Here is a 15,499-nt window from a genome sequence, read left to right as displayed (position 1 = left end):
GACCGTATTTTGTTCTTTTTTTTACTAAATTTGTCTTATCAGATTTAGCATTGGAATGCTTGTTCTTCCATAGTAGCCCTCTGCTTTTATTAGTTGTACAATTTTAGTTAGCTTAAGAATATGTTATTGAATATGTGTTATCTGCTAAAGCAGTGCTGTTCAATAGTGTACATGTATGTATTTTATTTAACCCACTATATCTAAAATAATGTTTTCAACATGTAACAATATAAAATATTTTATTTTTGTATTAAGTCCTCAAAGTCCGGTGTATATTTTATACTTAACAATACATCTCAATTTAGACTGGTCACATTTCAGGTGCTCAGTAGGCATAAATGGCTAGTGAGTACTTTATTGAACAATATAGCTCTAAAGTATATATAAATATATGAAGTATAATATATAAACAAATGCATATATTTTTGCATTTCTCATTATATTCTAGTAATATTCTAATCAAGGTATCTGAGTATTCATTTTCACTTTGTAGTTGAAGTTACACAGTGTTTTTTATAGCCCTACCACTGATACTTTGGTGTATATCTGCTTGATTAATACACAAAATCAGAATTATGTCACCTGACTCCTGAGTTCTTATCAGATATTGCTTAAAGACATTATGATGATAAGGCGATAGTGGCTACTATAATGGATGTGGTATGTTCCTCAGCAGTTGTGGGCAAGTCAAACTTGTTAAATAAGCCATATTTCAAGTATACCAAGGAGCTTAGTTTTACAAGAATCTCATGGCAAATCTTAATACTTTTTTTAAATACAAAGTTGAGAATTTCTCTTCATATTCTTAGAATTTTTCTGTATAGGTATTTGTGTGACTGTATATGAGTCCCTTTTCATATGAATTTGCTTAGAGCTACTATAATTTCAAAATAAGGAAAAAAAAAAGCCGAACATAAAGTAGTGCTTTCTAAAATAGCTCTAGGATGCTATACATTTTAAATGCTCTGTATATATTCAAATAGAAGGAGAAGTTACTTCACCAAGTACATTAAAAACATATAGTTAAGAATTATAAAACCGTGAATTATAATTGATTTGAATTGATTCAGGTATCTTAAAGTAAAAAATGACTGAGGTGATTTGTATAAAATACCGTGGTACTTTATAAAAATTAGAGAAATTCTTATGTGTAATTGACAATCTTGCTCAAGTAGGCTTTAGAGAGAAAATTATATGTTCATGAGATCTCTGAATTTTTTATATTTTCAAAATTTTGAGGGAAATGAACTAATTTTTATGTATGCTATTTTTTATGTAGATATTGGCTGATGTTTGTATTCTTTTACCAAATTTTTATTGACTTCTGTCTGTGACTTCTGCATTTAAAGTGTTGGCACAATATGTTAAACTTTTCTTTAAACAATACCTCTAGTTTCTTGGAGATGATAAATCCATCCATTGATTTCCTAATTTTATTATGTACACAGTGAATTGTAATCCAAGATTACAGCAAACAAGATGTTAATTTCGAGCCATAATCTATGTACATTTCAATTACAGAGCATGATTGTTATAGAAGCACAGAATAAAAAGGAATAACATTTGTGCTATCCTCACAGGAGCTGTCAATAAAAGATGTAATAGGGGATTTAGGAATCTGGAAATGGCCAACTAATTTATGTGAATCTATTTTATTTCAGCTAGAAAGACCAAGCTCTTTTTCGTCTGCACTGCATATTGCAGAGCACAGGCTGTCTATAGAAAACCAGGCGGCTGCATATGGATAGTCCCTTGATATCATTCACTTGCTGTGTAATCTTATTATGCAAAGTTCTAATCTTCACCTAGAATGAATGCCTCTGGGTCAGAATATAGTCATATCAGGGTTTTTGAGGTCATGTTTTGTGATCCTTAGCTTATTCTTCTAAGTAGGGCTGGGATTTAAAGGGTATTCCCCAGACACTAGCAAAGATAGACAGCAGAACCTGCTGCCTTTTTGGAAGACAAGACCAACATGAGGTCCCTGGTAGGATTAAACTTGATTTGTAGCTGTAGGATTTTTTAACAGATGTATTATTGGACAGGGAATAGGGGGCCACCAGCACAGCAAAATTGAATCACTAGCATTCTCAGGGAGTTTGCTGCCTGCTAAAACAGCAGCTGCATGTGGATTTGACTTCTTTCAGGTGAAGCGACTTCCAGTCATTTGGAAAGGATGGGATGAAAAGGAACCTTGGTGATAATTTTGATGTCTGCAAGATTTAGTACCAGTGTAATGGGATTATCGGTAACACCTTCACTGCAGAAAAAGCCACCTGGCGCTATAACTGGCAGCAACTGGGAACTAATCCTTTCCCATCTCTTGGATGTCATTCATGAAGCTCAAAGCGATTTCTATCCTGCTAACTGTGATTAATTTTATAAACAACAACAAAAAATCAGGTGATCAAAGCAAAGAATATGCTTTTTATTAATTATTTAAAATATGTAGCCTTATAGGCTACTTATTATGTATGACATGTAAACCATAAACTATATATGACTTAAAATTGACTAAAGTGTTCAAGTAGAAAAATTGATTAATAATGTCTTTTATACTTTTTTCAGTTGAGTGATGTAATGTTATTTGCTGTTGGTGAAGAGTAATATTTTGGATTAAGTGTGGATTTAAATATTTTACTGTTCTTTTCAACATAAGGCCATTATCAAGAAATTTAAGTGTTTATAGGTATAAGGAATTGGAATAATTTGTTTTGTCGTACATTTTATCTGCTTATGACTGTTTTGATTCCTGCTGATTAAATGTTTTAATGATATAAGAATAGACACATATTTTTGATAATTAAAGTAATGCTAGCTCACACTGCTAATGAAAAGGGCTCTTTCTTTGTGAAAGTATATGATCTTAATATGTAAAAGTCCTAAAATAGTTAATATTAATACTGAACAGACTTGTTTTTTTAATCAGAAATTCTTAGAGAGTATTTCTTTAGCACGTGGGGGTTTAGTTATTTGCTCTAGAATCATGTATTAGTTAATTGAAGTTTATTTTTTTAAGCATTTCAACTAAAAACTTTATCAAGTACTTTGTTTAGAGGTGTTAATTATTTTAATATTCTTCTCTTACACGGTCCAGAATAAACTGAGAGAAAATGAAGTGAAATTATCCCATCAGTCACCCAAACAGTATGCAACATAACTGCCAAGACTAGAAAAGATAATTAGTGTTGTCAGTGTTATGATCCTAGAGTACTTACTTTTAAAATACTTATTCATAGAACTTAATTTTTACCTTATGTTTTTTGATTTGGTAGCTTTGTAGTTTAAAAAAATAGATTAGAAAACCTTAATGTTTTTAAACTCTACTAACTAAATATAGGTGGCTAAAATACTTTATGAAATTGTAGGAACTAAAATGTAATCATCCATTATGTATAATATAATGATTTACTTGAAACCTTTGTTTACATATAGTACATTTTATTTTCCATTTGAGGTCTTTGTTAGAAAAATCAATAAATATAATAAATTTATGTAGAGATCTTTGGTCAAACCTACCTAGCAAATTTGTCATTCTTCATGAATTTTGTTTTAACTGGATTCAAGCTATTCCAAAAATGTGTTTCTTCCTTTGCTGTTAAAATAAATGAGACAGGATAATATTTCTACTGAATTGCATTTTATTAGTTTATAAAGGACTTCTTTAGCATTCTATTTGTATTTTTGCTATTGGACAAGCTGTTTATTTGAAAATTCTTCTATCCTGGTAAAAAGATCTAGCTGTGAAATGAGTGGTCTAAAATTTTTTTCTTATCCTGATAATATAATTACTTTTATTTTAAATATAAAATATTTAGTTTATGTTTAATTTCAAAATATTTTGTCAGGTAGTGTATTTTCTTAGGGTAACTTTGTAAGATAGTTAATATTATGTAATTAGTTTTTTAAAGTAGCTTTCTTTACAAACAAAATTTTTCTCAAAGCTTTTATTAAACATGGTCATTGTTTACTTTTCTGCCTTTTAATTCAGCTGGTTACTGAATGGCTCTTGAGAGTTTGCATTTTTTTCCTTCACCATACAGGGCATTATTCTTGTTTGATTAGAGATGGTTATTTTTTTTGGAAAGTCCCAAATAAACTCATCTTAATTAACTTCACTGTAAACATATGAGGACTTCTCAATGATTTACATTGTTTTCAGCTAGATATAGGTTACTTGAATTTAATCTTATCGATAACTTATAATAACTTTGGCTTATCTTTAAAAGCTACAATACTAACTTAATTACACAAGTGACCTAGAATGATGTCCTTAAGAATTAAGGAAGGTATTTTTAGAGATAAGAGAAAGAGATATAGGGTGAGAGAAATGAGGAGAAATTTTTTAAAAAGATGAAGTCAGGTGTAACAAAAGCAGAATATGAATGTTAGGAATTCTTGATTATTCAAGAGATAAATTCTTTTTTCTCTTTTGGTAATTTATGAGATTTAGTATCGTACTAAAGGACTGTGCATAAACTGTAGACTGGCACAGTGACAGGTAGTCAGTGATATGCTAAATGATATTTCTTCCATTTGAATGCATATCCTTTAACTATAACTATTGCTTGTACAATTTGTATATTGTTCTGAAATAGATGGATTTTATAGCCATTGTGGGATGAATGAGATGGTTTTGGTATTTCATTGTTTTGAAGCCGGTACTTGATTTTATTAAAATTATCAACTGCTTATGCTATAGAAACATAAAATGAGTTGATTTTGGATACACACACACACACACACACACACACACACACATACACACACATAAAATGAACTTCAGAAAATAGCATTGGCTTTTTAGAAATTACTGAAATGTTAGCATTATTATTTGATGAAAATTTATAGAATTATCTCAAAGTTAACATTCAGTTTAAAAACAATGACTGGTTAAATTTTGTCAAGTTTTTGAAAATACTGAAAATGTCTCAGATGACAACACAAAGTCCTTTGCTGGGCTTCCTTTCTGGGAGCTTATTAAAACTACATATTTTGCAGCCTTGTTCTCACAGATTGTCATTCTTTAGCTCTATGATGAGAATCTGGGCATTTAGATTTGAATTAGGTTCTCAGGTTATTTTGATGCTGCAGTCAGACTTAAAACAGTATTCACTGCTTTAAACCTTAAAGTGATGGCAATTATTTCCTCTGGCAATGAATCAAAATAAATAGGTTTAAATAAAATCTTCATAGATTATGGGGATCAGAGCTCCTTGAATCTGTGGTTCTGAACAGAAAATGAGAAAATACCCTCTGCAGAAATCTTACAGTAGATTTAACATTATAGATTTGAACAATTCATGAGCAGCATAGACGATGATTTTCAAATGGCAGGAATTTGTATTACTTTGATAGAGAGGTTGCTGTGTGAGTGAATTATTTAGCTATTGAGCAGAGTACATCACTCAGCATCCATGTCTTAATGAGTCTTTGTTGTTCTTTCCTAGTCACAATAACTTCCATTCAGGGTCTGAAATGGACATATATCTTTCAGTTACTTTAAATCATCATATGAAAAAAATTATTTTGTGTAGGTATTTGTGAATTTGTGAAATCACAAGTGTCAGGAAAGTGTTGTTTTTTTCTTGTCCAAATGAAGGTGTGTAGCAAAAGTATAATGTTGGGATTTGCCTTCTACTTCACATCTACTTCTCACCTTTTCTTAATGCGAACACTTCTTTAAATGTTAATATATTCACTAACTGTTCCTCTTATTAAAACAAAACAAATTTATGATATTAATCTCTTTGGCCACTTATAATTTAATGAATTTCTGTAAACAAGTATTCTCAATTAACATTGATATTTTACATTTTTTCCCCCTATTTCTGAAAAAAGTGCTCTGTCTTCTTTCAGAAAGAAATTCACACCTGAACCATCAGGTGAATGTTTCCTTCATGTCTGAAATCACTCAGCCTGCTTCTGTGGTTAGGTCTAAATCACGATCTTAGGCTTGTGCCCCTATTCTGAGAGACTTTGAAGAATGGAAGAATCTCTAGCTTCTTTTCAGTTTCTAGAGTTTACTCTGCTTCATGTTTTTAGCTAGTTTTAACATTAGTTCAACCTTTCTTTTTCCCATGCTTCTTTTAAACTTTCCTTTTTTTTTTTTTTTTTTAATTGAGTGGCAGTAGAGCATAGTAGCAGGCTTTAGAGCCTAACTACCTCATTTTGAATTCTGGTTCTGCTGCCTAGAAGCTGTGTGATTTTGAATTGTTCCTTAACCTCTCTGTCCCTTGGTTTTTAAAATCTGTAAATGAGATACTTAAGTTCTCATAAGGTTTGTTTAAGAATGAAATGAGTTAATGTAATTAGAACAGTGCTTGGCACTTAGCAAAAACTACTATTTAAGTATTCGCTGTTACTGTTGCTGTTGTTATTTTGGTTGGTATTTTATGTGTATTGAAAGCAGCCATTATATTACCTACATCCCAAATTGTTTTTTCTAACTTTATGTTATAGGAAGATATCTTTTTATATATAATGTAGGTAACTGTTAAAAGTAGATATCAACTTTGCTTCCTTATGCCAGCATTATATGGAATTTTACTATATTTTAAACAGAGCTTCTTAAAAGTTTTCTGGGTGAATTATTTTACACTTCTTTTTTTATATTATGTGATAAGTCACAGCTTTTAAGTTTGTTTTTCTTTTCCTCTAGTTTTTCTATTAATTATTTGATCGAGAACATAGACTCCCCTTTGTAAGAATTATTTCTGTACATTAATGACTCAGTTTTTTTAAAATATAAGTGTGATAGGGAATAAAAAGTAACAAATTCTGTTTCCTGGGTAGAGTAAGAATTCGTTGACATTTGGATTGTCTATAGTTTTGGGATATTATGAATATAGCTGCTGCGAGTATTCTTTTATGTATCTTTTGGTGAACATGAACACTTTTTTCTGTGGCTTATGTCCTGGAGTAGTACTGCTGAACCATAGGGTATGTATTAGATTGTTAGATACTGCCAAACAGTCTTCAAAAGTGGTCGAGTAATTTCATCCCTTCACCAGCAGTGACTGAGAAGTCTAGTGGCTCCATATCTTTTTCAGTTCTTCATATTATTTCATTCTAATTTTAGCCACTATAGTGGTTTTATGGTAGTGTCTCTGTGGCAAATGATGATGAGATTTTCATATTCTCATCAACAATATGGATATCTTCCTTTGTGAAATCTCTTAAGTTTTTAGCTTAATTTTTGTTGTCTTTTTTTTAATGATATGATAGAATTCTCTATATATTCTAGATGTGCCTTGCCAGGTATATATCTATTTAGATATCATGTATCTATCTAGATAGATATAGATATTTTCTCCCAGTCTTTGGATAGCCTTTGTTTTTATTTTTAAAGATGTTTTTCATATACAGAAGTTTTTAATATAATCAAATTGATCTTTTAGGGTTAGTGTTTTTGTGTTAAGAAATATTAGCTTAGTAAGGAAAATAATCTACAATTTCTTCTAAAAGTTTTATTGCTTCACCATTTTATTTATATCTATAATCCATTTCAAATTAATTTTTGTATTTGGTGAGGTTATGGGTCAAGGTTTTTTTTTTTTTTTTTTTCCCAGTACGCATACCTAGTTGACCAAACACTACTTATACTGAAAGACAATCCTTTTCCCACTGAATTGGACTAAAACCTTTGTTGTAAATCAGATAGCCATATATGTACATATGTGTTGGTCTGTTTCTGGATTTTGTTCCATTAGTGTTTGTCTAGAATGTCCCCAATATAATACTGTCTTACTTACTGGAAGCTTCTCTGAATATTGATATCTGAAATGAGTTCCTCCAAGTTTGTTTTTCTTATGATTTGCCTTGACTGTTCTAGGTCTTTTGCATTTCCATACACGTTTTACAAAGATCTTGCTATTTTCTAGTGAAACAATAGACCACTGGAATTGCATTGACTCTATAGACTAATTTGAGGAAGAATTGATAACTCTGATAATTCTTCCAATCCAAAAATGTAGTATATCTTTCCAATTATTTAGGACTTATCTCTCAGCATTGTAAAGATCTTATAAATTTCCCGTGATTTTTGTCTTAAGTATTTGATATTTTTTGGCACTATTATATATATTATTTTAAAATTTCATTTTCTAATTGGTTTTGCCAGTATATAGAAATTCAGTTAATTTTTGCTTACTGATTTTATATCAAGAAGCGCTAATTCATATATTTATTATTTTTCTCTGTAGAGAGGTTTCCTGTGTTTATGATGATCTTTTAACTTTTTCCTTCACAGTTATCTTTTTTTTAGTGAATTGATATGTTTTATCCAGGTTTTGTAATTGTTTTATTGTTTTCACCAAGAAGGCTTAATCTGACATATGAACTACTCTGTCAAAACTGTCTTTGAAGCCCTCCTCTTGTCTTCAGTCATCTCTCTCTTTCCCTCCTTTCCCCCCTCTCATCAGTAGTCTCTCCTCATCATTAGCCTGCCTCCCTATGGGATTGTTACCACTGCCTCTCAAGCATGTGCTGCTGTGTTTTTATATTTAAGAAACTTGCTCAATACTATACTCTTCCTGTTACTCTATTACAGTGGTTTTTAACTGAGGGCAGATTTGCCTCCCAGGTGACATTTGGCGATGTCTGGAGACTTTTTAGTTTGTCACAACTGGGAAAGGGGGTAATACTGGCATCTAGAAGCCAGGGATGCCGTCAAAATCTTACATAAGATAAGATAAGAGATAAGATAAGATTAAAGATAGGATAAGATAAGATAGGATAGGCTAGGGTAAATCTTCCATAAGATAGCTGCTTACAACAAAGAATTGTCTGGCTCCTCCTGAGGATGGAAACCCCTACCTCTACTGTTTAGCTTGCCTTCATAGTCAAGAGTTTTCCAAAGAGTTGACTGTATATGTTGTCTCCTTTTCCAAATCTCCCTTTCATACTTTTAAAAAAGTTTACATTTTTTTCAGGAATTACTCAGCTGATTTTTTTAATGGTCAAATAGTACTACAAAGCTTATAAAGAAAACGTTAACATTCTCCCAGCACCCCATGTATTTAATTGCATAGTGTTGGCCAGTTAGATAATGATGGAATGAAGAAGGTAGCTTTTCCTGAATAAAAAGAAAAAATTAGTAGAGGGTAAACTCTTGATGCTTATTCTTTCTCCCTGCCTGTAAGTTGGGTGTAGCAGTTAGTGTTGTTAGAAGATAAACCCCTCGTTTAAATTCCCATGTTGTTAGTTTTCTCATTTTCAGTAGAATATAATACTCACTGAGATAGGCATTATCTTGTCATGACTTTCCATGTGTGAGGCTTTCAGATCCAGAGCTCCTGTATCATACATGTCCACTTGGATATCTCACAAACATATCAGATTTAACATGATCAAAATTGGACCCTTTGTTTTCTACCCCAGATGTGGGTATGAGTAGAAAACTACGTGGATAGATCTCCATTTACCCAGTTACTCAATCCAGAAACTTGAAGGTCATTCTGTTCTTTCCTTTTTCTTGCCATTGAATTTGATTCCTAAGTTTCTCGAATCCATCCATTTATCTCCATCACCACTGCCAACACTGTGGTTGGTCTAGCCTAACTGCCCGTCCAATAAACTGTAAGCTCTGTAAGGGCAGGTATCATGTTCACTATTGTATTTCCAGGGCAGAACACAGTATCTGGCAAGTGGTATATTGTATCACTGGGGTCCTTATGGAAAACAGTTGACACCATCAAATTAGCATAAATCAAGAACAACTTATTTACTGAAACTAGTTACAAAGTTATCTGCACCTTTCACCTGTATTAACAGTATCTTCTTGCTAAGTGCCATGTTTCCTCTTGTTTTATAATATATCTTCTAACATCAGATAAACTCATTTTTATTTTAGTTTTAATATGTAATATCCATTTCACTACTTTTTGAGATTTATTCTCATAGATCACATTTTCAAAGCTAATCTTTATGACTTACCCCTACTTTTTCTCTAATTTTATAGTTGGAGCAAAGTAGTTTTTAGACAACCTAGTTAACTTTATAGATAATATTTATGCTACAATTATTTTGTTATTCTGCTTAAGAGTTTGTTTGAATTAATAGAGCTTCAGTTATAAAGTGTTTTTATTTTAAAATAGTATTTTTATTTATTGAATTCTAAAAATCATTCATTTTTAAAGTTCATCAGTTATCACTTTAGGCTATAGTCCTACTGATGGGAGGAGTTACCTTTCATATTACCTGAAAGATATAATGGGAATACATTTTCATGTTACTGAGAATTTCTTTCTTCAGTGCCTGTGACATTAACATGTTTTTTCATTAACCAAGAACCTCGGTGGTCTTCTGTTCATTATTTTGAGCATAGTAACCATTCTGTCATATTGAAAATGTGGAAGGTATAGGGGATTTGAGTTCAGTAGTCATTCGTTAAATCAGGCAGACAAGCCTTCTGTTTACTATCTTCCTTAGTAGGCTCTGAGGATTCAAGAATGAATAATGCACAATCACTGCCTGTAGACATACAAATATAGTGTGTAATAAGGGAAAAGATATAAATAATATAGTGTGGTAAGTATTTTAATCAGTGTGTGTTTAAGGTCAGTGAGTGACACAAAGCAGAAGTAATATTTCTTGGGGGATGGTGTCCAGGAGACTTGATAGGGGAATAGACATAGTAAACGTGAACTAGGTGAATGAACTGATAAGTAATAAAACACTAATGAAAATATAGTCCTGCACTGTGGGCTTAAAAATTCTTTTCTTTAAAGATAAGTTAGTAAGAAACTTAGACACTTGAAAATACAACTTATGGTATGAGGTCATACAGTATATGCTGATTGCCAAGTGAATGATACAGTAACTAGCATTTTTTGTGTACTCTGCTACACAGACACATCTGATCATATTTAAGTAATCCTTACTTGCTCTCTAAGATGGGTATTGATATTAAGCCCATTTTACAGATAAAGACACTGAAACTTATAGAGGCAAAATAACCTCTTAAAGGCCACACAGCTAAAATATGGTGGAGCCAGGACACAATCTCAGATCAACTTTAGAAACAGTGTTCTTAACCTTGAAAAAATAAACATTGAGAACTTTAGGACTCTGGAGGAGAGACAAATCTTGCCTGTCGGGAGCATTTGGAGAAGAGTTACAAATTAGATAGATGGTGGGTATCATGAAGAATATTTGAGGTATGGGTGTTGGCATAAATAAGTGTTCACTGGGCAAAGTTTACTTGAAGAATAGACCATTATGATCGGGTAGTCAGTTCATGTAGGAGCATCAGGGAAGATCAGGTTGGAAGCTGAGGATGGGTTGGGAGCCATCTGTCAAGGATCCTGAAAATGAATCTTAAGTAATTTGTTCTTGACTTGTAGATAGCTGTTGAAGTTATGAGAGCAGGGAAGTGATATGGGTGGGAGTCAGTGTAACTTAATGGTTAAGTTCTTGACTCCATTTTCCAATTTTGTGATGTTCAACCTGTAAGTTTACTACTCTTAGACTCCTTTTTCTTATCTATAAAATGAGCATGGTAATAGTGTCTACCTTACAAAGGTTAATTTGTAAAGCTTGACAAGTAGCAAATTTTGAGCAAATATGTAATTATTATTAATTACTATTATGTTTTGGTAAATTTAATCTGAGAACAGTGCATAGTAGCCTTAGGCTATTAGTTGAGAAATGCTTGAAACACAGGTGTCATAGGTAAATAGAAAGGAAGGGAAAGATGCTAGCACTATTTTAGATGATTATTAATATTTTAAATTCATATAGCTTTAAAAATACTTGATATGGTTCTTCATGCTGTTTAATAGTATACACATGGTTCATTACTATATCAATAGTTAAGAGCTGGCAACTGAATGTAACTTTATAATTTACAAAATACTTTGTATAAAATCACATGTTATTGAATTTGATTCTCAACCATTCTTTGAGATATTTCCATTTTATTAAAACTCAGGTAGGTTAAATAATTTATTGACAATCACAAGTTAATAAAAGAACCAATTTAATGCTTGAATTTCCTCACACCTATTCTAGTGCTTTCTCCTTTATATCATGATAAGAACTGATGTATAGCAGGCAACAATATGAAAAACTATTATTAGTGCTTTGAAAGAGTTAATATCTTTTTATAAGTATCTGCCTTAATACCAAAAAATAAACAGGGCATGAAAGGGGACAGACAAGATCAGAGTCTACTAGTTATCTAACTCATAGATAAACCTAGTGATGTTTGAATATATTCTCCTCAGTAGATCAAAATATTAAGTGGCTATAATTTGCTATTTAAAATATTAGCAGAAATGAAAATAAGTTCTTGGTTTTCTGCATCAGACTGTATTAGACATTTAGTACATTCTGGGTGATTGGAAAATATTTTACAATAGAGCTATTTCTTAAGTGTTTGAAAATAGTATTGTTCATGCAACTTTTTGAAATTTACCATCAGGCCAATGGTGGCAGAGTCTACATAGAACTATGCTTCGTCGTGCTCTGGGAAAAACCTTTCGACTTATTGGCTATACTATTCAGTATGGCTGTATAGCTCATTGTGCTTTTGAATATGTTGGTGGTGTTGTCATGGTAAGTTTTTACATTCAACAAAATAATCACGTTAAATAGTACTTTTTTAAATTATAGGGAAATGTGTTTTTTCTTTATTTATAATTGAAGTATTAATTTAATGAATGAAGTTTGACTTAAAATATAAAATCTTTCTAAATTTTGAGATGTAAGAGAATGTATTTATATTGGCATTGATATAAAATATAAGAACAATTATTTTAAATATGATTCTGTATTATTTCTGACAGGGGCACAAGTGGCCCTATTAATAATTTTTTTGTTTTGTTTTGTTTTTGTTTCTGTATTTTTTTATCATTTTTTTGGATGCTACTTAATGTGTTCCAGGATGTTTTTGATGTTTTACACTTATTAACACATGTAATCTTTATGCTCTGTGAGATGAAACAGGTTCAGAAAGCTTAAGTAATTTGCTCTTAGTCCCACAGTAAGTAGACTTGGAATCCTAAGTTATCTCCAGTTTTCAAAACTCCTACTCTTAACCACTGTGTCTGTCATTAAAACAAAAGATTCTGCCTTGTGTCAATACTAAAATGTTAAGGCTGCCCCCTCCACCAGTGCTTTTTCTTAATATTGCATTATGAATCTATCAACCACGACTGTACTAATCTATTGTCATGTAAACGAAATAACTGATTGAATGTCCAGTCAGTGGGTTTTTTTGTTGGTGCTGCTGTTTTTATCAGGTTTACCCAAACAGATTCATAGTCATAAAACCTCGAGTTGAGCTGGAGTAATGCAGATAAATATATGTAACTGAAACCCCCTTCTTTGATTTTTAAAATTTACATTGATACTTTCAGTGGGCTTCAGAGTAGTAAACATAAACTTTCATTGTGTTCTTTACTTCTGAGTAGGTAGGAAGTTTTGAGTAGAAACTTTTATTTATGTGTAAGTGGAGTAATGGAGACTTGTGATTAGATTTTTTAGGTGGCAATGATTGTTTATTACAGGTTGAAGTATATATGAATATTATTTTAAGACATACCAATATGAAAGTATTAAAGTCCATTTCATAACGCCAGTACTTTTCAGTAGAAAATATAAGTTGCCTCCACATCAATAAGTAAGCTATTCTCTGGGAACAGAAAGAAAGGCATCAACTCATTGAGAATAGCATACTACTTAGTAAATCACCGTCATGGACACTGGATGATATTTGACAACAGCAAGAAAATAAATCTGTCATTTATTTATTCAACATATATTTTTTGAGTATCAATTTCATGCCAAGCACTGTACTTAACTTTGGTTATACAGCAGAGAACACCAGAGACAAGGTCCCTGGCCTCATGGAGCTAGGAGGATGGCCATGCTGCAGGATGGCCAAAATCTAGAAACATAGATAATATTATTTTATCCATGTATTGTAATGTGATATCAACAAACCATTTGTAATATATTTGCCTATATTTCCAGACTTGATGGCCACTGTAGAGCTGAACTTAACCTAAGAGCTGCCATCTTATTATGAATCATCTTCCAAGCTTGAAGAAACATTCGCTTCTTTTTTTTAAGCCTGCTTGGATGATTGTATATTATATTAAAAAAGGTTTTCAAGTCAAATTACAAAATTACCTTTCTTTTCAGTGTTCTGGACCATCAATGGAGCCTACTATTGAAAACTCAGCTGTTGTTTTTGCAGAAAATCTTAGTCGACATTTTTATAGTATCCAAAGGTAAATTTCTGTCGTAGATATGTTACATTTATGGTGAAAGTGCATACACATTGTATCTTTTCTGCAGTTTCTTCATTTTATCTTTAAAAATTCTTTTGTAAATAATAAAATTAATGTCCAGCTAGATAAAATTTTGACTCGAATATTTTCTCTCAGTTTGAGAAATTTTAATAGTTTCCCTAACATGCATAGACTCTTGGGTCATTATTTCCCTTGCATAATGACCCAAAATAGATAGCTAGCCCTTTGATAATGTACATTCAAACCTACTTTACTTTTTTTTGTGGGTAGAGGGATAGAATGTTTTGAGTCAAGAACTAGGAACTTAGGAACCATATTACATATCTAAATCATTGGCTTGAATTTAAAAAATTTTAAATAATCCTGTATTTCTGTGTATGACTGACAGTCTTTCTATAGTCTATGATGCACACTTGCTGATTTTTAGACTCTAGCACTTTATGTAGCTGGGAGCCAGGAATCTTATCTGTTATGAGTCTCCTGTTTAATTAAGTTGAAAAACTCCTTAGAAAACATTGTTTGCCACTAAATCTTCTAAAATCTTATTTTAAATGTTTCCAATCTTGTGCTACTGCTCATTCTACTAAACTTCATGAGTATTATCCTTTCTGAATGGATGTATTAGTAATTTAATGTATTTCCTCTGATTCCCTAAAATTTTGAGTCCATTAGTTTTTCATAATTCTGAAAAAATTTATACCGGTTTTCATCTCTATTAACTCCAAATTTGACCCACTTGAGCTGGGCTCCTAGAACTCTTTTGACAAAAGTAGGTTTAGTCTCTTGTCTTTCATTATTGACCTTTTCTGTAGTCTGTTTCACATTCACCAGGAATAGTATAAAACTGTTCTTTGCATTTACTGAGCTTTCACCATCTTAGATTCTATAGATAGAAACTATCTCTTGGTCAAACTGTATGGTCTGGCATGGTCCCTAGGTAATTCTTCTTCAGATCTTTTACCCATAATAACTTCAAGATACCTAATTAAGATATGGAGGTTAGAAAATACAGCTTACACTACAGGTTGTGTTCTAGCTTCCTTTTCTAACTTACATCAAAATAACATAATGCAGTCTTTAAATTTATTGGTGACCTAGCCTCACTGTAGCATGAAGACAATCTTTTGTTTTCCATGCTAATGACATAATTTTACTCTCATAGTTCTTGAGTACCCTTAACAAGGAGCTGAACTTGTTGGCTAAATTGGTTTTGAATGAATAGCTCAATATTGTCTCCTTTT

The 15,499-nt window shown here is 31.8% G+C and overlaps 1 protein-coding gene across 5 annotated transcripts in view; it reads left to right on the top strand.

Annotated features, from left to right (window-relative positions):
• The window catches only part of IMMP1L (inner mitochondrial membrane peptidase subunit 1), a 55,273-nt gene that overhangs the window by 17,815 nt on the left and 21,959 nt on the right, over positions 1 to 15,499 (top strand). For 4 of the 5 annotated variants that reach the window (XM_016147072.2, XM_016147071.1, XM_016147070.2 and 1 more), the window contains exons 3-4: positions 12,425 to 12,558; positions 14,149 to 14,237. In XM_016147072.2, the coding sequence (XP_016002558.1) occupies positions 12,425 to 12,558; positions 14,149 to 14,237 (223 nt within the window). Of the gene's footprint in view, positions 1 to 2,147; positions 2,404 to 12,424; positions 12,559 to 14,148; positions 14,238 to 15,499 lie in introns of all 5 variants that reach the window. The other variant, XM_016147068.2, reaches the window with a different exon arrangement.

The sequence above is a fragment of the Rousettus aegyptiacus genome, unplaced genomic scaffold (genome assembly GCF_014176215.1).
Source record: "Rousettus aegyptiacus isolate mRouAeg1 unplaced genomic scaffold, mRouAeg1.p scaffold_m13_p_5, whole genome shotgun sequence".
NCBI lineage: Eukaryota > Metazoa > Chordata > Mammalia > Chiroptera > Pteropodidae > Rousettus > Rousettus aegyptiacus.
This window is presented reverse-complemented; position numbering and strand designations above follow the sequence as displayed.